The sequence below is a fragment of the Adiantum capillus-veneris genome, chromosome 21 (genome assembly GCF_014529385.1).
Source record: "Adiantum capillus-veneris isolate H3 chromosome 21, ASM1452938v2, whole genome shotgun sequence".
In the NCBI taxonomy this organism is placed as follows: Eukaryota; Viridiplantae; Streptophyta; class Polypodiopsida; order Polypodiales; family Pteridaceae; genus Adiantum; species Adiantum capillus-veneris.
Genome location: NC_140951.1, coordinates 30,922,153 through 30,949,832, shown reverse-complemented (window position 1 = coordinate 30,949,832; position 27,680 = coordinate 30,922,153). Strand labels below are relative to the sequence as shown.

At 41.5% G+C, this 27,680-nt stretch overlaps 1 protein-coding gene and 1 pseudogene across 1 annotated transcript; both read right to left on the bottom strand.

Moving 5' to 3' along the window:
• Nucleotides 1-8,899: 8,899 nt before the first annotated feature.
• Nucleotides 8,900-19,867, bottom strand: LOC147430727 (uncharacterized; annotated as a pseudogene).
• A 62-nt stretch (nt 19,868-19,929) lies between these two features.
• Nucleotides 19,930-20,517, bottom strand: LOC147430726 (uncharacterized). Its single transcript, XM_086493579.1, has 2 exons — nt 20,449-20,517; nt 19,930-20,328 (listed from the first exon to the last, which is right to left on the bottom strand). The coding sequence occupies exons 1-2, from the start codon at nt 20,515-20,517 to the stop codon at nt 19,930-19,932; spliced, it is 468 nt and encodes a 155-aa protein (XP_086349705.1).
• Between the last annotated feature and the right edge of the window lie 7,163 nt (nt 20,518-27,680).

The window sequence follows — 27,680 nt, the reverse complement described above, 5'->3', positions numbered from 1 at the left end:
TGTGGCAGGTACAGTCCATAGGACCACAGCCGTTGGATGTTCTTTCTAGAGCGGTTCATGAAAACACTTAACCGTTTTGTTCGCCAAAAAGCACGTCCACAGGGGAGCATGGCAGAAGGATGGCTGGTGCAAGAGTCTCTTGTCTTGACAACCGAATTTCTATCCCTTTCTGACCTAGAAATGCCTCGACTATGGAGCGATGAGAAGGATGCAAGATTGGTGGGAGAGGAGCCGCAGGGGCAAGCGGTGTTGAAGAAAATGGACGACGTGATGCGAGAAAAGATCGTGAAGTTCCGTATACTAAATTCAGAGCCGATGCAAAAATGGCTTGAAAGGTACGAAGAAGAGAAAGAGAGATGCAATAAGGAGTGACACGATTTCAGGCGAAGCCAGACGACTAGAGGCTTACCCTTGCTAGACCATCTCGCTCCTCTACCTGAATTTCCTACAATGGCATGGTTGGACAAGACAGTGAGAGCAGCTCGACAGATCAAAGAACCCATATCTCCAGAAGAGGAAGAGCTGGCTATTGGATGTGACTAGAGGTATCATACGTACATGGCACTGTGGTCGCATGGAAAGAATTTCAGAACACAACAAATTGACAGCAGAAGAAACACGTTTGACAGTGGGATAATGGTTAGTTTCATGCAAAAGAGTAGGGCCAGTGCCAGAGACACGAATGAGAGCACTAGCAACCTGGATTACTGTGGTCTGGTGTCAGATATCTTGAAAGTCAGCTTCAGATGGTTTGAGATATTTTTGTTGGATGTGAAGTAGTTCAAGGTGATTATTTCTGGTCGCAATGCAACGGTACGCAGAGACGGAAACAAGCTTGTGCAGATAGATTCTACAAAGGTTTGGACAGATGCAAGCGACACATTTGCTCTCCTTGAACATTGCGATCAAGTGATCTTTGTATCGGACCCTCGAGAGCGACAATGGTGGTTTGTGGTTCAAGTTGCTCCAAGAAATAAACAAGTATTTGAAGGGCAAGAGCTCCTGGAGTAAAGTCGGCCAGACGACACAGATACTACTTAGATGAGATGGACGAAGGTATGGCAAAGGAAGCTGACGGATATATGAGGGATGACAGAGACGAGGCAGATATGACACTTGTAGATGAAGATGCAATGGATGAAGACAATCTGCCAGAATGAGTTGGGGTAGAGTTATGTCTGCAGCTAGAGATAGACGATGATACGGTGCAAGATCTTATCGATGATGCCTCACTAGTCGAGGCCAGCAAGTGTTTGTGTGAAGATGTTGATTTAAAATTAAGCTCTTAGCACACCTCAGACACCTTGGGGGACATACGATCCTAGTGCCTCCAAGGTCTATACTGTACGGCCAGATAGATAGTTTGACATGGATATTGTTGGGACTGAGATGAGACAGCGGGTTCGCCAGCTCACGGAGCTGTAGTTTTCTAGCACCATCATGACGTCTTGGTCTCATCAGGATTGTAGAAAATTCAATTATATAGTGGAGACCATCATGACAGTATCAGCCTGCTCCACGTTGAGAGGAGCTTCCGAGGAGGTGGATCAGGGATGTTGCACGGGACACCGTGAAACATCGTCGAGATGCAACTCGTCGAGCTTTCAGACAGGGCTCATCGAAGCCTCCGCGCATCTCACACGAGTCGTGGCAGCAGATCAGGGAGGACGACGAGACAACGAACACGAGGTTTAGACAGTAGCGTCTTGCCACGGAGGTACATAGGATGACCAGGGGCACATCTCATCTTGGCAACGGAGGCTTCGACACCTTTCTCTATGAGTTTTTGAGTTTCCAATCTAATCCTAGCTATGGTGTTTTTTTTCAAGAGCGATGAATCATGTATTCTTAATTACTTTGGTTTTTGTATAAACGCAAAATATTGCAATGCATCGAGCCCCAACATGTAAGGAGGAGAAAGATGGATATTGGAGAGGCATTTATGAAGTATTGAATGATCTTGCTGTCCCAAGAGAGCCTGTAGACTGGGAGGCCGTAGAGTCTCGCTGATCGATTGAGGTGAGACGTTTGATCGAGACAAATAATATGTGTGATTTGATTTAATTAATTAAGTATATGTGAAATAATATCATACTAATTTTGTGACTTGTTCCTTTATGTGCAGGTTGTGACGCACGAGTCATCAGTGGATTTCTATATATGTTTTGTGAGACACAATCACATCTCTGTGTTTCTTTCTTGTATAGACATGGTTATGGTTATTGTTTATTGTTTATGGACATTATGGTTATGGCTATTGTTTTGTTTATGGTTATGTTTAACTTTATGGTTATGGTTATGGTTATTGTTTTGTTTGTGGTTATGGTTATCGTTATGGTTTTGATCAATATGGTTATGGTTATGGTTTTAATTTGATTATGGTTTTGCACAAAGTTCGCTATATATGAAGGTCGTTATGGTTATGGTTTTAATTTGGTTATGGTTTTGCACAAAGTTCGTTTCATTTCTTCCATCAAGTTGTGCCTTAAATTTCATGTATACATATGGTTTTTTTTTTTGAAAAGTTTATGTTAAAACGAAGGGAACTCTCCCGAAATTTTTGCGGGAGCACGGTTGATTTTGGTGCTGCTCACTTTCTTGGGCAGAGGAAAGGCAGGCTGTTTGTCCTCTGCCCAACACTACAAGAGGTTGTGTGCTCTTGTGATGCTATTAACGACGGAAATACACTGGGTTTTTATAACCCCCGGCGTCGCTAAAACCGTCTCTAATAGTGTCGCTACGAGAGCGTCGCTATATAGCGACGCTCATAGCGACGGTTATAGCGACGCTTACACAGAAGTCTATAGCGACGCTTTAGAGCCATAAATAGCGACGGTTATAGCGATGCCCAAGAGATTTTTTTTTTAGTGACAGGGCATTCAATGCCCTGCCACCCATCAACCATATTGTACTTGATTCACTTTTTTAAAAAAGTGCAAGGGTAGATAATAGACCCAAAATAGTCACCCACAAGACGCATTGTTTGCAAAATTGACAAGCGTAAAATTGACAATTGTACACATCATAGGCAAAATGAATTGATTGGCAAATGTAATAATGACAATTGTACACCATCATAGGCATAAAGAATTGATTGGCAAAATGAACTGCAGTGACAAATGTAATAATATACATGGTTCAAAAAGACGTATAAAATCCGTCTCATGATACATAAGCTATGAGAAACCCTAAACTAATGCTATCTAGCTACGGCTAAACTGACGTTGTCTAGTCAGTCGTCTCATCGCGTCCAAGCGGCGTATCTGTCGGATTCTGCAAAAAAAGACAATAAGACAGCTTTCAGTAAGTATAAACATATAACGACATTTATAAAACAATACAAAAAATAGAAAAGAGTAAACCCTAATACTAACCATGCCGCCGCGAGAACTGAGAATGTCCATCAAGGCATTTAAGCCCTTCCTGCCTGCGTACTCGCGTTCCTACGGTGTGGGACTCGCGCTCGTACGGTGTGGGATCACGTCCTGTCATCGACCACTGTCAAAACATACAAAGATTTCATTATGTTAGAATTTAAAAACTCATAAACCCTAAACTATCGAACATAAAGAGCAATGCAAAAACACTTACAAAATCGGCCTCAAATGATGCCCATCCACCGCTCCCCAAGTGGTGTGAGCTCCCTGCCTCTACTCGCGCTCTGGCTGCATCCTTTTGTTGCTTCCACTTGTCGGGATTCTCGCGCGCTGCTTTCTTCGCATTCTTACAATCTTCTTTGGCCAGCCAATCTGGCCTGTTCCACCCATGCTTGATTGCTTTTTGCACTTTGGAACGCTTGTATTTGCAGTATTCGCGCATTCGAATCTTCATCAGGTCTTCATTGAAGCGCTGATCCCGCGTTGGAACGGGAAACTCATCATGAAGTATGCTGATGACTCTGGCTTTTAAATCACTTGGTACTTCACTCCATTTGTTTAGTATTATGTAGTGTCTAAATAGCTGAGAGCAAAGACCACGCATGCGCGAGATCACCTTCTTGCTGTCATCATCCATGATGATGCCGCCGCTGAAGTTGACGGAGTAAGGCAAGCCCTCTGGCCGGTGACGCGTGAACCTGGGTGTCCCGACAGGGGTCTCTAGCGGCGTGTCGATGGGGGTACGGATGTCAGGTGTCTCCACCGGCGTCTGGGCCCCGAAGCGAGGAGTGTCAAGTGGGGTGGCTCCGGGCGGAGTAGGTAGAGGTGTGTAGCTGCTAGGAACAGTCAGCCGCGTGAAACCTGGTGTAAATGGAGATGCTGTGGCTAGTGTGGGGGCGGGCAAAGAAGGGGAGGGTAAAGAGCCTCGTTGAACACGAGGCAGTGTGGAGGCATCGGCGGCGGAATCCCCACAACAACCGCCACCGCCACCACTAGAGCCCCGGTGTCTAGACAAGTGTGAAGATTGTCTCGTCAACACCGAAGCTTCTAAATACAATGACGTAATGACGCATATAAATACAATGATGCAATGAATTGAGTGATAGAAGAGGCAAGTCGAAAACTCAGAATTTTCAATCAAAAGATGTGAGCGCGAGTAGAAAAGAGCGTTATACACCATGGAAGGTACTTAGAGAGCCAGAGCTTTTACAACACGGAGCAAAATTGTTCAAATACAATATTTGTGGCTTTAAGAGATCTCTCTCTCATCCTCGCATAACTCAGCATAACTTCCTATATCTATATAGAGCTCTCCGTTTAAACACATATCCTCTGTTTCATTTTGTAGCTCCTCTGCATGCACCCCATATAGAGTAGTAGCATCTTGATGCTCGTCTGGCACCACCGCAGCGGCTTCTGATTGAGCATCTTCTCTGATCTCCTCCATTGATGCCGTTGTGATTCGCACATGGTAGCCTTCATACGTCCTGCCAGAGCCACATAACTTACATGAGAGCTTTCAAGCACATAACTTGTAAAAGGGGGATGTTAACTATTTACATACTTACTTGTTCACAATGCTCGGGTAGTACGAAAGTGTCTCTTAGGTCAGTCCATTTCTTAGTAGAATCCACCTCAAGAAAACCAGACTCTCCTCTACGCACAGTAGCGTTGCGACCCTCCATGATTATCTTGAACCATTGCACGTCGAACAAGTCGACAAAAAATCCTCTGTAATCGATCCTCAAAATCTCTTGTAGCGTCCCGAAGTAAGTGAGTTCCGCCACCACAGGATCTGCATCAGAAGAACGTCGTCGACTAGACTGTTCAAATTTTAGCCTCTAGATCTTCCGTCATCTTCTTCTCAACACCGAGATTGCACATGAAAATCCCAGATATGCGCTCGTCATCTATGGTTAGCCATAGCGTGTCCCGGGCATTCTGTTAGCCCGGGATAGTCATGCATGGTCCACATTAGAATTTCTCTGATCAAAGCATTCCGTCGTCCTGTGTGTCGGCTCATATCCACCACCTCTATGCCAATCCACAATTGTTGTAGCTCTTCCAATAGTGGACGAAGATACACATCCATATTCTCCACTTTATATCGCCTTGGCGCAATCAAGCTTAGCCATAGGTGCCCCTTCTTCGTAGTCAACCATGGGGGAATGTTGTAGTTGACGATGACAACGGGCCATACACTGTAAGATGTTGATCTTTGACCAAATGGATTTACGCCATCCATAGCCAGGCCTAAGCGCAAATTTCGAGCTTCCCTGGCAAAATCCGACCATGTTCCATCTATATGTTTCCAGGCTACGCAATTTGCAGGAATTCTTAGCACACCATCCGAAGATTTATTCTCCTCGTGCCATGATGCTAGGGCGGCCATGGACTTACATTCGAAGAAATGCTTGATGCGAGGAAGCAGAGGAAAATGTCGCAAAACCTTTTGTGGAATTTTTGTCCCATGGAGATCTACTCGATATCTTTCGGAATCACATTTCGGACACTTCTCCATGTCTATGTATTCCCCAAGTTTCGCAAAATCTTTCTTGCTTCATCTCGGGAATCTGGCATCACATTGTCAGTTGGTAGTATGTGCTCTTTAAGCAATCTACACAACATAAAAATACGATACAGTCGTGTAAAAATCTATCAGATCATTATACATTTAGAGTTTTATTAAAGTAAACTAATTGTAATAGATCACCTGAAAAGCGCTGTGACGCTAGTGTCATTCCATCCAAACTTTGCCTGCATGTTGAGAAGAACCAGGAGTGCTTTCAATCTAGACATACGTGCTCCATTATACAATGGCGTATCGGCTTCACTTTTCATATCATCATAGATAAGCCTTTCTGAATCCATGATCGTCTCGATCATTTCATCAATCTTGGGCTCAAACATTGCCTCGTTGGGAATGTGCTCTACATGATCATCCCCCGAGTTGTCAGAGGCTACATCTTGTGGCCTCACATATGCTGCTTGACCAAAGCGCCTGCGAACACGTCTATTGGGTTGCAAGATTGCTGCTTGTTGGCCAGCGTCAGAGTCCGACGAGTTATAATTGGCAACAACTCGATCTATAATAGATGGATCAAACTCGCCAAATCCGCAAACGTGCTGCAAAGAAACACGTCTTGTCCGTCACACAGCATGCTTGCATTGATTACAAGGACATAAGACCCTCGTTGAGAGATAGGTGTTTCGGTTGGACGGTCCCACATCCTCGTCACTACTCATAATGAGGATAAAAATCTTATAACCTGGACAAAAAATTTAATATTCTATTGGAATTCTTTGTCTTATCTCTCTCTCTCTCTCTCTCTCTCTCTACCTCACATTCTCTAGTCATGTCCAATCCCCGCACACCTCGGTCTAGAGGTGCACGGAGATCAGAACCACCGGAATATTATCTCGTCTTTATTGGTCAATACCTATATTTGTGGGTACAAGAAATCTACAGACCCACGTCTACATGATACTGCATATAGTGGAAAAAACCCCTTTGCCTCTTCTCTAGTTGTAGCACTTCACAGCATCTTAACATCTTTTCACAGTAGATCTTTTCACTGTTCGTCTAACTCTAAACCCTAAACCGTAAGTAATTCTTGCGTGGACTCGATCTAACGTAAATAAGCGTAAATCTAAATAAATGTAAATCTAACTAAAAATAAACCTAAATCTAATTTAACTTAAGTCTACATCTAACCTAATCTTTAACGTCTTTTGGGATAGTTTCCTACGACGTTAAAACTCTCTTCTTCTTGTGTGTGTGTGTGTGTGTGTGGGTAAACCTAAATAAACCTAAGTCTAATCTAATATAACATAAATCTAAATCTAATGTAAATTATGTTATATTAAAAACAAAGAACTAAACTAACAGGGATTATAAGAACCTTAAAACTGATTTAACACATAATTTTTCACATAAGTCGGCAAGAGTTGGCATTCTCATCACTAAAGATGTGAGAGTTAACTTCCGGTGGTGACGCTGCCTCATCTCCATCCACATCTGACGACAGCAATTGGCCCTTTGGACCATTCTTGCTCTTGTTACTAACATTGAAGTTGTTGTTGAATGACTAGAGGTTGTCTAGATGGTCATTGTCAGGGATGTAGTGACTCTTGCCGCCCTGAAGATCCACCTTCTTCCCTATCTTTTGAAGACATTTCACCAGTACTTTTGGATCGACGGAGCCCACCATGAGTGAAGGCAGCAATACCCTATATTCCATTGAGGGGTTTCTTCACCCGCTTCATGCAGGCATCGCAGTCTATGGAGACCTAAATCTAATCTAATATAACGTAAATCTAAATCTAGCGTAAATAAACGTAAATCTAACTAAAAATAAACCTAAATCTAATCTAATTTAACTTAAATAAACCTAAATCTAATTTAACGTAAGTCTACATCTAACCTAATCTTTAACGTCTTTTAGGATAGTTTCCTACGACGTTATAACTCTCTTCTTCTTGTGTGTGTGCGCGTGTGTGGATGTGTGTGCCAATAAAAAGAGATAAATGGTATAACCTTTCTATTACCCATGCCAAGTATGATAGATTGGTTATGCCATTTCCCTCTTGAATAATAGGTCTTGAGTTCAACTCCTCGTCGGCTAGATCTTTAGGTCTTTTAATTTTAATTAGTTTCCTACGACGTTAAATTAGTTTCTCTCTCAATGTGTGTGCGTTTTTTTGTTTATGCATGCTTTCTCTCTCTTTTCCTCTCTCAATGTGTGCGTTTTTTGTTTATGCATGTTCTCTCTCTCTGTTCCTCTCTCAATGTGTGAGTTTTTTGTTTATGCATGCTCTCTCTCTCTTTTCCTCTCTCAATGTGTGTGTGCATTCTTTGTTTATGTATGTGTGTGTGCGTTTTTGTTTATGTTTGTACTCTTCTCTCTCTCTCTCTCTCTCTCTCTCTCTCTCTCTCTCTCTCTCTCTCTCTCTCTCTCTCTCTCTCTCTCAAAAACACTATGTGTGTGTGTGTGTGTGTGTGTGTGTGTGTGTGTGTGTGTGAGAGAGAGAGAGAGAGAGAGAGAGAGAGGGAGAGAGAGAAAGAGGGGAAGGGAACATGAGAGTGAGGAGAGGGAAGGAGCATACCTGGCTCTCCTTCCTCTCCTCGTGTGTGTGTGTGTGTGTGTTTGTGTGGAGAAGAAAGAGAGAGAGAGAGAGAGAGGGAGAGCGTTACCTGCTCCTTGCTTGAGGGCGCCGAAAAACTCAGATCTGAGATCTGAGTTTTTGGGTGCTCTCTATTATTTTTTTTACCCCAGCTAGCGTCGCTATGAGCGTCGCAAATTTACTAGGAGATTTGCGATGCTCATAGCGACGCCGGGATTTTTTTTTTTGAGCGTCGCTAATATGAATAGCCTCTTGTAGTGCAAGATTTTTTTTTATGATATGGTTGTCGAAATACGCGTCGATACAGTCGACGAAATACGCATCAAAAACAGGTTCATTCGACGTAGACATCGACGCGTATTTTGATTGTTTCATAGGGACTAAGATTTCGACAGGGACTAAGATTTCGACGCAGTTTTCAACGGTTCGTGTTGAAATCTGCGTCGAAGGCACGTATTTTTGTTGTAATGTAGTTTGATGTCTATGCTAACAAGAGAGATAAATTCTGCAAGCCTCACTTTCACCAATGATCTGCATTCTCTGATGATTACAATTTTCAAGCTTGACAAGTTTTTCAGACTAACTGTCTCGAGCCCTGCTGCTTCTAAGATCATGGCTCTTAGTGGCCTTTCTGTATTATATCTTTCCTCCATCATCAAGTCTACTTCCCTATTGCTATGTTTCCTCCTCACACAAGACCAAGAAAACATACAAAATCTTTTCTTTTGGATACTTTTGGCAAAGTTCACTTAGACATCATGGACAATGATACGATCTGTGTCACCAATATTTGTTTTGATAAAGCACAGCCTTTTGAGACACCGCACCTGTTACAATAATATGGATGCCACAGTAATACAAATATGTATGAGCCTGGAGCTGTTTCGTAAACAAAAGTTTAAAGAAAGGCAACAAATTACCAGTTCCCAAACAATTGCTTCATCTTTTCCGTGCATGAAGCCTAGCTGCCGGATGGACCACTCATGCGAACTGTCTTGAAGATAAGAAGGTTGAATAAAGAGAGCCACATCCAGAAACAGCATTGGAGATCCTCATCCAATGAATCCTTGAAGCTCTTCAAGATGAGCTCTAGCACCACATCCTCCAGGTATCCCTCAATAAATTTGTCGTTGAATGAGCTCCAAATCCTCTTTTGATCTCTAGCCCATCCATCTACAACGTCTCTCTCATTGCTGACCAACATGGCACCCATTCTCTTCATAAACAAAGGCTAGTAAACTTTGCTACAAAAACGACACATGCGCAAAATATTGCGTGCCACTAGTTCCTCCTCCTACCCCAGCTGGCCATGATCATCACCTCCTACGCTCATTGTTTCCAAGAGGAGCTTAGTTGATTCATCTTCATCTATACTGGGCATGCGCATACTATCACATGTGAAATTACGTTGCATATTTTTTTAGTGAAGGCACTAACGTATTAAGGGCACAGGCTGTGAGCAGCACTTTTCTACCTGGTCCAATGATAAAGCGGAGGATTCTCTGCACTGCTTCATATGACTCGGGCGAGATGTTGTCCACTGCTACGAACATTGATGTCCCCGAGAGTGAATGATCCTTGAGTAGAGACACAGCCTACAATGTCAAACCAATAATATACTTGTGAGGGAGAGTTACTAAAAATGTGTGCGCGCGCTTCACGTGTGTATGATTAGTCTACAAGAGAGAGAGAGAGAGAGAGAGAGAGAGAGAGAGAGAGAGAGAGAGAGAGAGAGAGAGAGAGAGAGAGAGAGAAAGAGAGAGAGAGAGAGAGAGAGAGAGGAGGAGGATTTTTAATGTCAGAGATGAGCTAGACTCTAGTCGACCCAACGAGCGAGCGAGAACAAATTTTTGGCCTCTACAGGTCTTAGTATCCATATGGATAAAAAGGATAAAGGGGGAGGGAATTCCGGTTCCCCCTCCTTGTCATGCATCAAAATTTCCTTCAAGCGGCGGGTGTGGCCTGCAGCTCTGGGAGCACAGTGATGCAGAGAGAGAGAGAGAGAGAGAGAGAGAGAGAGAGAGAGAGAGAGAGAGAAGGGGGGGCGAAGCCCGTCGGGGTCTTACTAGTATGGATAAAGGTCATTCAATTTTTTTTGGTAGACATTGTTGGAGCTATATATGGCTCACTCTACTCAACTTGGTCTCACCTATATATTTGTATCTTGTCCTCAATATGAATCAGTCTTCGGGAGCGTATATGGTGTGTCTCTTGTCTCGTCTCTCTCTCTCTCTTTCTCTCTACATCTCAACATGGTATCAGAGCAGTAACGATCATGCGCCGATTCAATTCATGGTGACAAAACAATATGTGTATGCGATTTTCATGTAAGATTCAAAAATTGCTACAAATTTTATTTTTGAGCATTGATTCTTGTTAATTGTGGTTGTTTTGTGCTAAGAAGAATATGATTAGTGTTTTGTGTGACGTTTATTGCTAATCAATCTAATCGTTGATTACGTTTTCTTGTTGATGACACCCTGAACTTCATCTCAATTTTTCTTGCTGTTCTGCTCAAAATTTGGAGAAACGGGAAAAGCCTGTTGATACGGATAATGATAATGTGCTTATCACTGAAGGACCTATATTTGAAGATTGGAATGTTGCCTATACGGATTGGCAACGACGTGATAAAGCAGCTCGTCGGTATATTCTTTCTGCTCTTACTGATTCCCTTTTGCTTGATATGTACGAACTGCCTACTTCCCACGACGTATGGAAGTACCTTATTGCAAACTTTCAGAAGAAATCTGTCACAGAAATACTTTATTTGAGAGGGTTGCTTAACAAGTTACAATATGAAGTTGGTACTGCCATGACGGGACATATTGAATCTTTCAAATCTATTATTAATCAACTTGCTGCTGCCGGTGATCCTGTTCCACAAAAGCAACTGATTACACTTCTCCTTGATACGGTGAAGGACTCTTCTTATGATAACATTGTTACTATTCTCTCTAATACAGATGGTCTTGATTTCGACCAAGCCTACATGTCTTTAATTGAATACTCTCAATGTCAAGAACGTCGTAATGCTAGTCATGATACAACTATGATTTCACACGACGAGACTGAGTCACAACAGATGGAACGGGCTTTTTATGCTCGAAGGCGTCCATTTCAACGAGGAAACCGCAGAGGTGGCCATCGCGGTAATATTTTCTCTCGTCTCAAATTTCCTAATAAGCAATGTTCTTACTGCAACAGAAATGGCCATACTGAAGATGATTGTTGGGCACGTCAATATGATGAAGAACACAATATTACCACAAAACAACCACGTTTATCTAGAGACTCTTCTTCTTCTTGTTGTGAATATTGTGGACGATATGATCATCCCACTCATATGTGCTATAAGCGTCGATTCGACACAGATCGGAATAGAGTATATGCTACTGAACATCGAAACAACATTGTACCAGAAACAAGCTGCGTCCTATGTTCAGTTGCTCCACACAGAATACTTCATGTACGCGATGGATCACTTTTTATTGTCGATTCTGGTGCTACAGGAAATATGACATATCAGTCTAAGTGGCTCCATAACTATCATCCACTGCCAGTTCAACGTGTTGTTTATCTTGCTGATGATACTACTTGTCAAGTAAAGGGTATTGGAGATTTATATCTTGGTACCTTATCTTCTTCCACTCGAATTTTGCGAGGAGTATTACATGTACCAGATCTTCAACGTAATCTTCTTTCAGTTGCTAGACTTGTTGATCTTGGTCTGTTTGTTGGATTTTATCATACCAAATGCCGAATTGAGAAAGATGGACAGACTATAGCCACTGCTCCTCGAAATGGTAATTTGTTTGAACTCTCTCTCAACGATGTTGTAGCAAATGTTGTCACTGCTCCAGGTGATCATGATTGCAAAGTATGGCATCACCGTTTTGTTCATGCTGATTTCTCAAAACTCCTTGATCTTCAACGTCGTGATCTTGTTCATGGCATGGATCTTAAAGCCCATCCTCATATGGGAATTTGTGAATTTTGTGCTCTTGGGAAACACAATCGCAAATCCTTTCCTCTTTCAAATACAACTCATTCTCATGACATATTGGATCTTGTTCATACTGATATATGTGGACCTCTACCTTCTTCGAGATCACAATATCGCTACTTCATTACTTTCATTGATGATTTCTCAAGGTATACAATAGTATTTCTACTTAGACAAAAATCTGAAGCCTTATCTGTTTTCAAACAATTCCACAAGGCTGCGGAACTTCAAACTGGTCGTCGCCTTAAAAAGCTTCGTAGTGACAATGGAGGCGAATATGTTTCTTGAGAGTTTGTGAGTTACTGTGCTGACAGTGGAATTCATCATGAACACACTATTCCATATTCGCCTCAACAGAACGGTGTTGCTGAACGAAAGAATCGCACTATTCTCAATGCTGTAAGATGTATGCTAATTCATTCTGGCTTATCTCGTGTTTTTTGGGTTGAAGCTACTTTGACAGCAGTATTTATTCAGAATCATCTTCCTACTACTGCACCCTCTGGTAAGATACCCATCACAGCATGGACAGGTGACATTCCTTATGTATCTCATTTTCGAACCTTTGGATGTATTGCTTATATTCATGTTCCCAAAGAAACACGAACAAAGCTTGATGCTCCTGGTCTTAAAGCTATTTTTATTGGATATTCTGACACTTCCAAAGGCTACAAATTCTATGACCCTTCCTCCAAGAAAGTAATTGTGAATCGTGATGCTACTTTTAACGAACAGCTTATGGGAGGCTCATGGTCCATGGATGATTCTGATGATACTAAATCATTGCTTCAAGCTTTTCCATTTCTTTCAGAAGATGAAACTCTTCCTATAGATCAACTTTCCTCTTCACAACCATCCATTCCGAATGTCGCCAATGATGATATTGATATTTTTGTTGATCTGCCTATTGATTTTGAACATGGCTCATGTCATGTTTATGATGACGATATTGCTGATAATGCTTTTTCTACTTCCGAAGATCCAATTACTTATGATGAAGCTATCTCTTCACCACAAAAGGATCAATGGCAAGAGGCTATGGAAGCAGAGTACGATTCTCTTATCTCTAAAGGTACATGGATACTAACTGAATTACCTCCTGGTCGTACAGCTATTAAATGTAAGTGGGTGTATAAGACAAAAGTAAAAGCAGATGGATCTTTTGACAAGTTCAAGGCGCGTTTAGTTGCAAAAGGTTATTCCCAAGTAGCTGGTGTTGATTATCAAGAGACTTTTTCACCAGTTGTTCGCATTACAAGTGTTCGAGTTTTATTGGCATTTGCTGTTCAATTTGATTTAGAAGCTCATCAAATGGATGTGCGAACTGCTTTTCTTAATGGTGACTTGGAAGAGGAAATTTATATGGAACAACCAGAAGGGTTTGTTATTCCAGGTAAAGAAGACCTTGTTGCTCAACTCCATAAGGCACTATATGGTCTCAAACAAGCTTCACGAGCCTGGTATACAAAATTTGATCTTTTTCTCACCTCTAAAGGATTCATCTCTTGCTCGTCAGACCCAAACTTATACATAAAACGCCAAGGTAGCAGTTTTGTGATTCTTGCTCTTTATGTGTATGATACCATCCTTGTTTCCAATGATTTGGGATTTCTTCGGCAAGTGAAAAAGTTATTGTCTTCTGCATTTGATATGGTGGATCTTGGAGAGATTCACTCGTGTCTTGGCATTCAAATCCAACGGAACCGTACAAAAGGTATTTTATTCCTTCGACAGTCAAAGTTTATTGCAGATACTATTCAAAAATTTGGTATGGAATCTGCACATTCAGCCAACACACCTTGTCTTGCAAGCTCTACGAAGAACACTTCTGACAATGGCGGTCAACTTGTCACAAATCAACGTTATGCTAACTTGATTGGATGTCTTCAGTTTGTTGGTATGAACACTCGTCCTGATATTCTGTTTGCTGCTAATTATCTTGGACAACATCTTGCATGTCCTTCTCTTAAGCATTGGTCTGCTGCAAAGCGTGTGTTGAAATACTTGACAGGCACTACAGATTTTGGTTTAGTCTATCGACGACAACTCACATCGGATTCTATGCAATCTCTTTCTCTTTTGGGTTACAAAGATGCCGACTGGGCAAGCTCACATTTATCTATGTGATCTACTAGTGGAAATTTCTTCTTTATAAATGGTTGTCTTGTTTCTTGGACTAGCAAGAAACAACGTTGTGTTGCAGTTTCTACGACTGAGTCAGAATATGTTGCGGCATCACTTCCAGCTCGTGAGTTGATTTGGCTTCGACAAATGCTGGTTGATATTGGTCACTCTCCTCTTTCTAGCACACCCTTGCGGTGTGACAACCAAAGTGCTATTAGTCTTGCAAAAGACTATGTTCAATATAATAAGTCAAAGCACATTGCTGTCCATTATCATTATGTCAGGTATGAAGTACGCAAAGGAACCATTATGGTTGAACACTGTCCAAGTGACCAGATGATTGCAGACATTTTGACCAAAGGCCTCAACGAGTCACGTTTCATCCTCTTGCGCTCGGAGCTTGGAGTTGCTTCGACCTCACTCTTTCTAGATTAGCTTCTTTGCTATTTTAATAGCTTTGTACATATGACATTGTAATCTTTTAGGTACCATGCACTATACACACTCCACATTTGCACATTGTGATCTCTAAGTCACTTGAATATTTGTACATAGATGCACAATTCACTTTCACATCATCATCGCTGGTTCATATTTTCACATTGTATAGGGGCTTGGGTTTTTCCCTTGAACTCCCCAAGGGTTTTTTCATCCAAAGCTAGAGACCTTTGTTTGAGTGGGGGTGTTGGAGCTATATATGGCTCACTCTACTCAACTTGGTCTCACCTATATATTTGTATCTTGTCCTCAATATGAATCAGTCTTCGGGAGTGTATATGGTGTGTCTCTTGTCTCGTCTCTCTCTCTCTTTCTCTCTACATCTCAACAGACATGTGTCCCTCTGAAGAGCCTTATTTAATTCTTGAGGAGAATTGAGAAAGACATCATGTCCTTTCAAATAATATTTTCCAAGAGCTGCATTGAGTTTTTGTGTACCACGAATCATTTTAAAATTAAAGCAAACTAAATTCCACAAAAGCCTGGCACATTGCATATATACAAAGACATCTCTTTATATAGAATAAAAGTCTTTGCACTTCCAATTGACAAGAATCTTTTCATTTTCTAAACCCTTTTATATTTTCCAATTTGTGTTTGAAATTAAAACGTGAAGGGTTTTGATTTTTAATTGTATCCAAAAAAGAATCAAATAATGTAAAGTTATTTTTAGTCAGGACAAAAGAGTGAGGCAAGTTAAGGCGCTGTCCTTTGTACATGCTAAAAATTGGTTAATATTGAATTTCATCTCATATTGCAAATGTTTTTTTTTCCAAAGTCACAAGTGTGAGTGGTGAAATAAAGTAGAAACACAATATACATCATAACAACTCAGGACTCACAAAATCGTGCAAGAGCATGGTGTATTAGGGAGCCACCCCATTCACACACGCATATATCATAACAACAAAGCAACACTGCAAAAAAGTAAATAACCTTGCTGCCATTGGATACACCTTCCCCCAATAAAGAGTAACACGAGCAAGCCGAAAGAGGGCGAGGTCCGAGGTCCCCATCAACGACCTGAGGGCCACAGCACGGATGAAGCAATACCATCCACAAACCAAATCCAAAAAAGACTAGTTCCAACACATACTGGCTTTTTACGGAGAGCCAAGCACCATAATAAGAAGCTGCTTGTACTGAGCGTTGCTACCAGGTAGAAGTCGTCTGCCACTCGAACCCTGCCTGCCACTCAGATTCGGCACTGGCAAACAAAAAGAAAAATAGTCACCATTTTTCCTCTCCAAGAGGGGGCAAGAGGGTGGCCGGCCTCTCCCAGAGCTCCAAAAATGAGAGAGGGGTGAAGACCGTGTGACAAACCATGGGTGGGGCTTGCAGATGGTCTCCCTTCTGAGACGCATTCAGACCCTCAAACTGAAGTCTTTTCCCCACAGCTCCACACGACTAGCAATAGCAGCTTGGCAGCCCGCCTTGTCGAAGGAAGCCCAGAGCATTTGCCTCATGCAAGCCTCGCAGGCTGCAGACGCAAAGCGACAGAGCTCCCACAACCCTAGAAACAACTTACTTCTTATTTTTCTGATACCGTAAATGTTAAACCAAACACTCTTTTGAAATAAATATATCATCTCCTCATATACATTAACTAGTTCTTAAAAAATATCTTCAGTGTGTTTGGATGCTTTTTTTTGTGAATGAATAATTTTTATATAGTGACATGCATGATTCATGGCAAATGAGATAAACCTTTAGAAACCTTTAATGAGTTTAATCAGGTCCTCTAAGAATTGCTTATAGTGTGTTTGGATGCTTTTTTTTGTGAATGAATAATTTTTATATAGTGACATGCATGATTCATGGCAAATGAGATAAACCTTTAGAAACCTTTAATGAGTTTAATCAGGTCCTCTAAGAATGCATAAGAAAACAATTAATAGGTCAAAGTTTTTTAAAATGCAAAATTTTAAGCTCCGTAAGTAATTTTTCAATTAAAAATAATAAATTATCTATTTCTATTTTTTGTACTTTAATTGTTATGGTTGAAGTTTGCACACTTTAATCATAAATAGCAATTAATAGCTTAACTTTTGTAAATCTATCATTTATATTCAATGTTAAGGAAATTATTTCTTTTAAACACTTCCCTCTCTTTCTCACCTTGCTTGTAGATCATTATGAGTTTTTACCTTTTTAAAATAGTTTTTTAACTCTAATGACCAAGTGCTTTTTTAAAAATTAGTTTTCATGTTTTTGAAATATAGTGTAGTTCAAATATTTTATTGTTGTACTTTTTTCAAGAAACATAATATTCTATCGTGATAACAAATGTTATAAAAAAATTAGTGTCACTTTCTTATTTTCTCTAACAAAGAGACCTTTTATTATTGAATTCTTCTCATGGCCTTATGTAGGCCATAGTGAACTTTTACCTTGCTTTGTGTCAATAGTGCACAACTATTGCTATAGACTTGTAACCAAAGAAGCCTCTTAAAATCTATAAGTTTCTTCTCAAATCTATAAGCTTCTTTTCAACTATTGCTATAGACTTGTAACTAGTGCTTGGGGCCAGTGTTCTCTTGGGGTGGAGCTGATCCGCCACTCCCCATCTCATGTGTCATGCACTTTCTATCTCTTACAATTCAATTGTTATTTGAAGTGCTTAAACTTGTTCAATATATTCTTTTTCGTTGGCACATGGTGCCCATTCATCGTGATAGATGTTATTGCTCTCACGCTTCCATCGTGATCCCAAACACAAATCCTGATCATTGCAACTTGTTTAGCCATCACATCAAGATACTGTCACCAATCTCTAGCGGATATCTAGATACACTAAATCTTGTCATACTCATAAGTTGTATCACCTAATTGATGAATTGAGGCAAACTGTTGTAGACATTCCACCTCACATATACTCAAATAAACACCCATTTGCAAGAATACACCAATCAATCGATATTAAAAAAGTGAAAGGGTCACGATGGCTTTCAAAAACAATAAGAAAGTGATAAAATTGCTAGGTTGAATTAAATTGGTATTAGTGTTTGGGAAAGGATTGCCTTAGCTTAGTCATGAGCTGATTGAAAATCGAGACTAGCTAGCTGCAAACCATGGTAAAGGAAAGAAAAACCAATGAAATATGTGAGAAAGTCGTTCATAAATTCTGCAAATCTCAAAGTTTTTGCTAGTATTTCCGATTTTCTTCTTTGTGAGGAGAAACTCGATCAACAGTCGCTTAATAAAAGAAACATTCACGAACGTTAACACTGACTGGAATCAAGCTATAAAATGCAAGAAATGTAAAGCTATGTGAAGTTGTGAAATGAAAGGTGAAATAAAAAGAACTAATTAATATATGTGCGTGCATGTGTGTAGAATTTATTAGAATTATGCAAGATGAAGCTTCACTTTAGCATTCTAAAACAATAGAATGCAAAAAAAAAAAAACATATATGTGTGTGTAAAATTTACTAGAATTATGTAAGGTGAAGCTTCACTTTAGCATTCTAAAATAAATGCAAGAAAAGTAAAGACATGTCATGATGTGAAATAAAAGATAGGTTTGCATCATGCACCGAAAACTAAGGGTTTCTTTTAGAAAGCCGAAAAAAGATTAGGCACACTTACTCAATCCATATTAAACAAAAGAAGTCAAATCATGTGAGGAAGTGAAATGAAAGGTGAAATAAATATATCCATCTGATACTTTAAAATCAAAATAACATTTAATGTAAGTCTCAATCATCACTGAAAACATTGAAAGTATGCCTAACCCAACACATCTCTAACGCTTCTTTTAGAAAGCCAAAAATTGTCACCATAACATTTACATGCCGCGGTAAACAATCTATGTACATATCATCACAGTCACTAAGCATAGCAGTGTTCGCACATTAGTTCCCCCAAAAGGTTGAAGACAGTTCGGTTGTTGCTAGTGGGCTGATTGCCTATGTTGTCCTCGCCTTCTTGTCTTTGCCTCCCTTCTTCTACCTCTCTCGACATCTCTTCTAGTTGTTCTTGAATTACCTGGAACCAAAGACTTTGTGGAGCATCTTGGCTTTCCCGCTTATGTGCATGCTATCTCTACTCATGCAATACCTTACACTAGGTGCCTAGCAAAGCAATGTGGAGGAAGCCCAACAAAGAGCATCCTGAGCAAGATCACACCCACGTCATGCATAAAGATAGGCTGAAGGATAACTCTGATAATGGAGGTCTCGGACTTCATCAGAGAATCTCTCAAAGATACGGCCAAAACTTCGGGAGAAGACAAGCAAACTTACCTCTCTCTCTCTCTCTCTCTCTCTCTCTCTCTGCGCACTACAGTCTGCTCTTTTTCCGCCCGCATCTGCCAAGATTCGCCACGACTTCGTTTTTCCTGAATTGTGGGCACATATTTACCTCACTGTAATCGCAAGACCCGCAGCCTCATATTCTAAACAAAAATGCTTTAATTGAACACTTGTAAGTAGCGGTGCACCTGATCGATGTGTGATAATGGCATGGTCAGATTGAATGAGCGGCTTAGTGTGTCAACCAACATGGAAGGGGTAGGATTGGTTGGAATCTCCACGTAGAAGGACCGGCCACTGTAAACGGGGGCGAAGTCGTCACGTAGGCTTCGACACAAAGTGGACTTGCCGCTCCCAGGAAGTCCGTAAAGACCCAATACGCAAGTAAATTCAGATCGAGACAAGCTTAATGGATCTGGGGATGGCCCCCGAGCAGCGCAGGAATTGTGGCCGACTTGCAGACAGGCTTCATGCCAACCCTTCATCTTCTCAAACTTACCCGAAATAATCTGTGCAACATACGTGAGGCTAGTGTGAGAGACTTGCCCTACAGAGGCGATCTTTGCCTTGCATTTTTGTGCCACTTCTTGAGGTTGTCCTTCTTCTGCAGATCATCGGCGGAGAGGCGAAAGAAGAGGGGTAAGATCTTGACAGACTGCCTAGAGTGAAAAAAGGCACAAAGCTCAATCATTGGCCACTTAGAAGACAAATACTCATCAAACAAGACAACAAGAGCCAGATTGCAAGCAGAAGCTGCAGTTAGGATGTGAGGGGGGAAGTCCTCAGCTAGGGGTAAGCTATCCCGACTCTGATAAAAAAAGGTGGAAAAGCCATAGCTGGTGAGTGTTTGATAAAGATCCTTGGCGAAGCCCTTCTGAGCACCACTATGAGAGAGGAAAATGTCCTTCGCAGGGAAGATATGGGGTTCCGAAGCACTGCTTGATTGCTGCAATATGCTTAGCGATATTGGGCGAATTGGGAGCGCTCTCTCTCTCTCTCTCTCTCTCTCTCTCTCTCTCACAGTCTCTCAGCTCCTTCAATCAATCAGAGAAATAATTCAAAATGCCTCCGATTGAATTGAAACCTCAGAGGCTACAGAACCTCTGCCACCAAGTGCAAAAAGCTGTTGCGTCATGTTGACAATGTCAGTGCTTGAACGGACAACATGCGCGTGTAGTCCAGTGCTCGGAAAAAATATATTTCCAAAAACTTGGTAAACCTACATATGAGAAACAATAGCGGTAAATTGACTAGGTTTTTAGGCCAAATTACACTAGTTTTTTAAACAAGGTGAAACTTCCTAATAAAAAGCTTCTATGAGAAAAATAGAAAGTGGCACGATTATTTTTAAACACTAGCTCGCGCGACCCGCCTATCGGTAGGTCTCGTTCGCTCTTACCGATGTTACACATGTGTGTATTTGCACGTGTGCGTGCACACGTGCGCATGTATATTTTTGCATCTCTCCATCACACACACACGCACACATGCGTGTGCACGCGTGCAATAAACACTTTCACTAATAACCTACGGATACTTGTTTACCCATGCTCAAATGCTGGTTTGTCCCACTCCATCTTCAACGTGTGCACGCGCACGCGTGCACACACACACACAAACAGAAGGTTAATGTGTACATCTTCTCTTTTTGTTATCGTGCAATTGTGTCAATACAAACATTTGATACAAATTATCTTTTTCTCCTTACATAGATCTTTGAGGCCGCTTAGAATTACTCCTACTATATCAAACCTTTTTTGCTTCTTTCTCTTCTCCTTCCCTCTTTTCCCTATGATGAGTACAATCCAAAAGAGGACATTTTGGATAGCAAGTTCATCAAGAACTTCCCACATAGGAAGTTCGTCAAAAGGACGCCATGTCTAGTATACATGTCAATCAAAGACTAACAATCTCATCTTGATTATATTTACCCATGTTAGCCTCTTGCATAATGCCAGCCTTCAGGACGCAAACACATGCAAAAACTTCTTATGCTTTCAAAAGTATACCATAATGGAAATCTCTCTTAGCGCTTCCATAATGTAAGATTTCTTTCAGATGCAAGCATAGGTGATACATAATATACAACTTTCCATCAACATGCAAACATAAGTGAATGCAATATAGAAGGCATCTCTTTGCATCTAATGAGAACATCCCAAAGCTTTCTCATCCTTCTCTTTCTAGACATGTCGTTGAATAAATGCATCCCAAGAGATCACAACTTGGACACTTGCCTTAGATTAAGGGAAAAGAGACCAAGGCCTTTACTAACAACCTCAATTTTCCTACATTGGCATCTTGCATAATACTATATTTTGAAGGTGCAAAGAGAACTAGTTGTATGCCAAAAGTATTCTTCCCTTTGCATCCTTTCTAGCCATCCCTTGCCTGACATATCTTGAAATCAATGCATCTTCAGGCAAATTGCAACTCAAGTTTCTATTTATATATAGAGACTTTGACATTTAACTCCTTGGTCCACCTTCAATGTTCTATCATGTCACAATGTCATGATAGACCTCTCCCTCTCTCTCTCTTTCTCTCTCTCTCTCTCTCTCTCTCACACACACACACACACACACACACACACACACACACACACACACACACACATGGAACATAGAATGCAAATTCACTATAGACACTCCAAGAGTGCAGTCATTTGTAAGAGCGAGAGATTAGTACCCTTTTATCGTGTAGACCTACCATGCAACAAGATCTTTGAGTGCTATCTCTAGTGTGTAGAAGGGATACAAACATGCTCGCTCGAATTCTCTGCAAACACTCGTGAGGGCAAGAGAGAATAAATTCTAGCTTCCTATAGTCCATAGTGCTTGATAAAACCTATGTCAATGAGGATGTGAGAAAACCTATGAAATTTCGTGTAGAAACCTATAAATCAGTGCTAGCTCTTGACATGCAGGCCTGTGTGTGTGTGTGTGTGTGCACGCGCGCGTGCATGGTTATGAGATAGTTGTCCACCATGATGTAGGAGCCACACATTCAGCAATAAAGGAAAGCCTACATATGATAAAGTTATATCACTACTAATTGTAAGCTTCATAAACATGTTGATGCGGCTAGCATGGTGGCTTTCTTCATCGTCAAGTAAGGGCAGGGAATCTGTAGGGCACGTCAATGTGACCGCTTGCACAACTTCTATTCATAGCTCTTTAGCTATTGTACGCATGTTGCATAGCTACTCAATTTCCAAAGGAGAAAAAAGAATCACACATTAAGCAGGGTAGAGCTAGAATGCGCTTGTATGTGACATGGATTAGCAGAGTCACCAGTTGCTATGGGACCAATGAACTCAAGGGGGGATAATTATCTCTTTCTCTCCCTCCCCTTTCTCTGCTAGTTTTTATGTAGTGTGATCCCTACATTCTCCTTCCCTTTGTGCTCCATTGCCATTGTTGTTCTCAACATTGTGTGTAGGCACCTTGATTCATCTAGCCTCTTCTTACAACACTATGCTGCCTTCAATGGACTCCTTCTTGGCCCTTTTTGTCCCTTTGTGGACCATTGTACACCTCTATGCTCAAGTGCTCACACTCCCATATGGATAGTTTCCGATGTCGGCTTAAAGTTGTTGTGTGAGGGTGTTGATGCTATCGTCCCACCAGAATCACTACCTATATTTCATGTTTGTTGAAAGGGCAAGGGAATTGACATGCTCATCACCACCCAGCCATGCCCTATATAGGCCCTTGGCCTTCTAAATATAGGGACCCCCTTGACTGCATGTCCGTCTTGGCCCTTGGCCCGGACTGGTCCTACCCTTGTCCTGACATTACTCCCCCCTTGGAGAAGCGTTTTCGTCCTCGAAAACACAAGTGGTAGCATCTTCATAAGAACACTAATGTTTTCAAGTGTGGCATCCCTCATGGATCCAACGGCTCGTTGAATCGAAACCCGGTTCAGTAGGAGGTTCAATGAAACCAAGAGTAACATCTTGATTTTCTACATTGTTGTCCATTTGTAGCCATATGATGGTACCGGTCCCTATTCAAACATAGTGTGTAGACTCCATTTAGAACACTCATGCGCATGGTAAATGAGTTTATCACAACACAGGTGTACCAAAAAGAGTACTTCTTGTCACTTTCCATGAAAGTATCATGCTGATATAACTCATCAGCCAATTTTAAGTCCTGGACTTTGTCCCAATTTTCATCATCAGTAAACAACCCCACCCTAACGAGTGTTCAAGGTTGAGAACCTGAGTTATACATGAAGAGACTACCTAGTCGCAACATGCGTTAACTGATAGTAAGTAAACTCCAAACCAAAAAGGTAACCGATCCAGTTGTTTCACTTCTTGCTAACGTATGCACTTAGCATATCCTTTAGCATGGTTTACTAATGTATGCACTTTGCATATCCTTTAGTACTAAATAGAATGCTTGTAAATTGCCCATCCTACGCGGGATGAATAGCAGCAGTAAGAGTGAGGTGCTTTCCCCCTACCACTTACAGACATTCGCCCACGACTGACGACAACTATGACTCAATCATTCAGTATCCAGCCATATACTCGATATGGAATGGAGACAACCAACTAGGTTGAAAGCAGATTGGGGTTTCAAGAAGCCAATCACAAACTCCCATACTCAGCCATCACCTTGTATGGCAGGGTGTAAACTCATACTAAGTCTGCAAGAGAGATTGCACTGGCAGTGCAAAAAATTGCATAAACAATAATGTCCAGGAATTTGCATGCCGCTCCGAATAAATTTGTGGTAAACACTAGGGCCCATAACACCTAGTGTGCATGCATTTAACACAAACATATCCGAACAGCAATTCCATGACAAGACTTTCCACGGTACGTACCTGAAAGTTTTGCAACAAATTTGGACCATAATAGAATGTGACAACCCGATCACACCTAGGTACCAACCATGAGACATTCTCCTGTACATAGCATACTTAGCTATATGTAGAAACGACCCTCCGTTAAGGTGGTTTCACAGCACTTGGAATCGTAATAAGTTTGTACTTAGTACCCGATAATTTCCGGCCACTGAAATTGCTCCTGATACTGTGTGCGTAAAATGGTCAAACCAACGGATGCGACCAGCACCTAGGGACTTTGTCGTGACACATTGGTAAAAGGTGGCGCCATTGTCAGTCCAAGAGACTCATATTCTCCACATGTGGAATATGTCTCAAACAAGGATATCAAGAAAACGACATCCATCAAGTACGAGCTGGTACTTGTGTGTGGAGGTAACTGCAAACACTCCGCGACAAGAGTGAGAGGGACCCTCATTATCATGCTCCACACTGGCTAAAGTGAACTCCTTGAGTTCCTAGACCATGTTGTATCCCATGTGACAACATGTGCCAAATCGAACCCTACAACTAGGTTCGTAATAGCATAAGGTATAGTGGACGCTACGGTCCAAAATACTCCGTTCCAACATGCCCTTGGCATGGCTATGAAACATTCAAGCCTATCTATACGACTTGTAGTGGAAACCGTGGGTGTTGCCTGCGCAATCCGACCCCGTTGGTTAACATCTACGTAGTCAAACCTCATGGTAAGACCCTCTGTAGAAACTGCTCAACTAGCAGGCAACGGTAACCAACATAGTTAACCGTGTACATAATGATAATTGGAATCAACTCGAAAAGTTGAATTCGTCCGCTACCGTGTGGTAGATTGCGGAATTATTTCCTTGAAAGTTTAACTGGGAGAGATCAAACTGTGATCCTCAATGCCTATGGGGTGATTTAGCAGTCACCCTCCAGGTCGTACCCCAGACAATATGTCCATAGACACTCTGTAGTGCTATAGAGAGAGCAGGGAATCCACACAAGTGAACTGCCTAGCTCTGGTGGACAGCCATGCTGTCGCAACTGATTGCTGCATCCATACTTCCTTGTAGAGATCAGCGGATGTGAGTTGAAGATTATCAAAAACTCAACTTGAGTGTTGCACTGAAAACATGTAGTGCAAAAATGACACCTTAATCATCCGTAATGACAAGACTCTTGCTTGCCCATTAACATTGATGTGTACTTCCTTGGGTAGATCTATTTGATCATGAAAACAATCACCCTAAGAATGCCAATAGTTGGGTCTTACCCTTGGCCTAAAAATGGCTCTTAGCCTGTGTGGCTCATAGCCCTTATGCAAATTAGTGTTCAATGGACGGACCGATGAAGACTAATTTGAGTAGCATCTTAGCCACGTGCTAGCTGAGAGTGAGAGCACCTTGGCTCAGGCTAACTCACGAGAAAAACATGTATCAGAAGCTTCTTAGAAGATTTTCATTATTCCCTTAAAGAGAGAGAGAAAAGAAGAACATGTTGGGATGAGGAACTTTCCTTAAGTTTTAGAGTGTGCACCCAAGTTGTGTGCTCTTACGCATCTTATGCCTGACTTGCAGCTTATCGTATAAGCACTCCATAATTGTCCGGTATGACTTGCTCATTAAGAGAGGTATCACATCTTGACCTACCTTCCTTGTAGGGGTCGTGATTGTATGAAAATGACTGAGTGTTGGCATGTTGCCTGTGAAATAAGTGTTGTTGTATGTTAACAGCAACCCAAACTGGTAGGGATTGTGTGAGCGAATATTCCTTAATTTGCTAGTTTCCCAAACTTGTGTGCCAATGCCCTTGAATCCAAGTCATTGGGCAGTACCTTGGCACAAGGGAGAAGCCTTGCTTCATGTAAAATTGCCAAAGCACTTTGCTTTGCACAATGACAGTCATCGCCAAACAAAGTGTAAACATGGATATACGCCCTCTTGTAGCATATACATCCGTCGTATACGAAATGAAATAATCTGTAAACAGCTTGCTAAAGCCTTCCCAAGTTTGTATGCTCATAGCATATGCCAAACGTGGTGAGTCACTATGCAAGATGCATAAATAGAAGCCTTGCTTCACCCTAATCGGGTAGTTCTAATAGCCAACTGATGTGGCTGCCAATAGCATGACAAAACTAATCGACCTTGTCGAGCAATTTCAAGTGAAATTAACCAGTATTGTGTGGCAAGCATCCTATGTTGGCTTGTAGAAACAGTGACAAGGGGAAGGAAAAAGCAGTGCACATGGTGCAGCTTTTACCTCTTGAGTCCTCTTCCCAGTTTGCTAATGTGGAAGTAACACACACCAAGGCGGTGCATGAGTGCTGTATCACGGCCTCCATGTGGCAACAGACTTTCGGACCACATGAGTTGGTGCGTATGCATGGCTCTATCCAAGGGCACAGGGTGCGGATCTTGGTAGACGATGGTGTGTCGCACAATTTCATCAATTATAAATTGGTGAAACGACTCAAATTGCCCCAACCCCGATTTCCCATCGCTACAAGGTAGCAATGATTAATGGCCATGATGCTGAGATATGGGAAACTCAGGTTAAAGATGTACCTCTGGAAATTCAAGGATACCGTACCTCTTTGGATTTCCAAGTCATGAATATGGAGAGGGCGGATGTGGTTCTTAGTCGTGAATGGTTGCATAGTTTAGGATCATCCCTTAGACGTAGCTATGAGCATAATAGTCTAATGTTCGAATCCAATGGTGTGCACGTGCTGCTCTTGGGGGAGAAGGATGTACCTTCCTCACCACTTATTTGTACAGCTGAGCTTATGAAGCTCGCTTCTGATGATGCAATATAAGAACTCTTTTTGTGACGTTACTCACTGTGCCATTTTATTTCCAATGTGGATGATGTTCTTAATGATGATAAAGTTTTGAATAAAACTTACTCAACGCCACATTCTTCTCTCTTTCCTCTTCCAGCTATGTCTACTAATTCAAAACAAGCAAATGTTGCTAATGAATTAAAGGAACTTTTAAGGGAATCCAAGGATGTGTTCCCAGATGATTTGACACCAGGGCTACTGCCGACACGTTCTGTGCAACATGCATAGACGTGGTTGCAGGCAGTAAGCCAGTGAGTAAACCGCCTTACAGAATGAGTCATTCTGAGGCTGCTGAGGTGGAACGTCAGCTTGCTGACTATCTCAGTAGAGGGTTCATCCAACCAAGTTCTTCACCATGGGCCTCTCCCATTCTTTTGGTGAAGAAAAAGGACGGTAGTATGCGCATGTGCATAGATTATCGTGGATTAAATGCGGTTACTGCTAAGAACAAGCACCCATTGCCACGAGTAGATGAGCTGTTTGATAAGCTCACCCATGCTCGTATCTTTTCAAAGATTGATTTAAGATCTGGGTATCATCAAGTACGCATCAGGCTTGCGGATATACCCAAAATAGTGTTCCGAACAAGGTTTGGACATTATGAGTTTTTGGTAATGCCATTTGGGTTA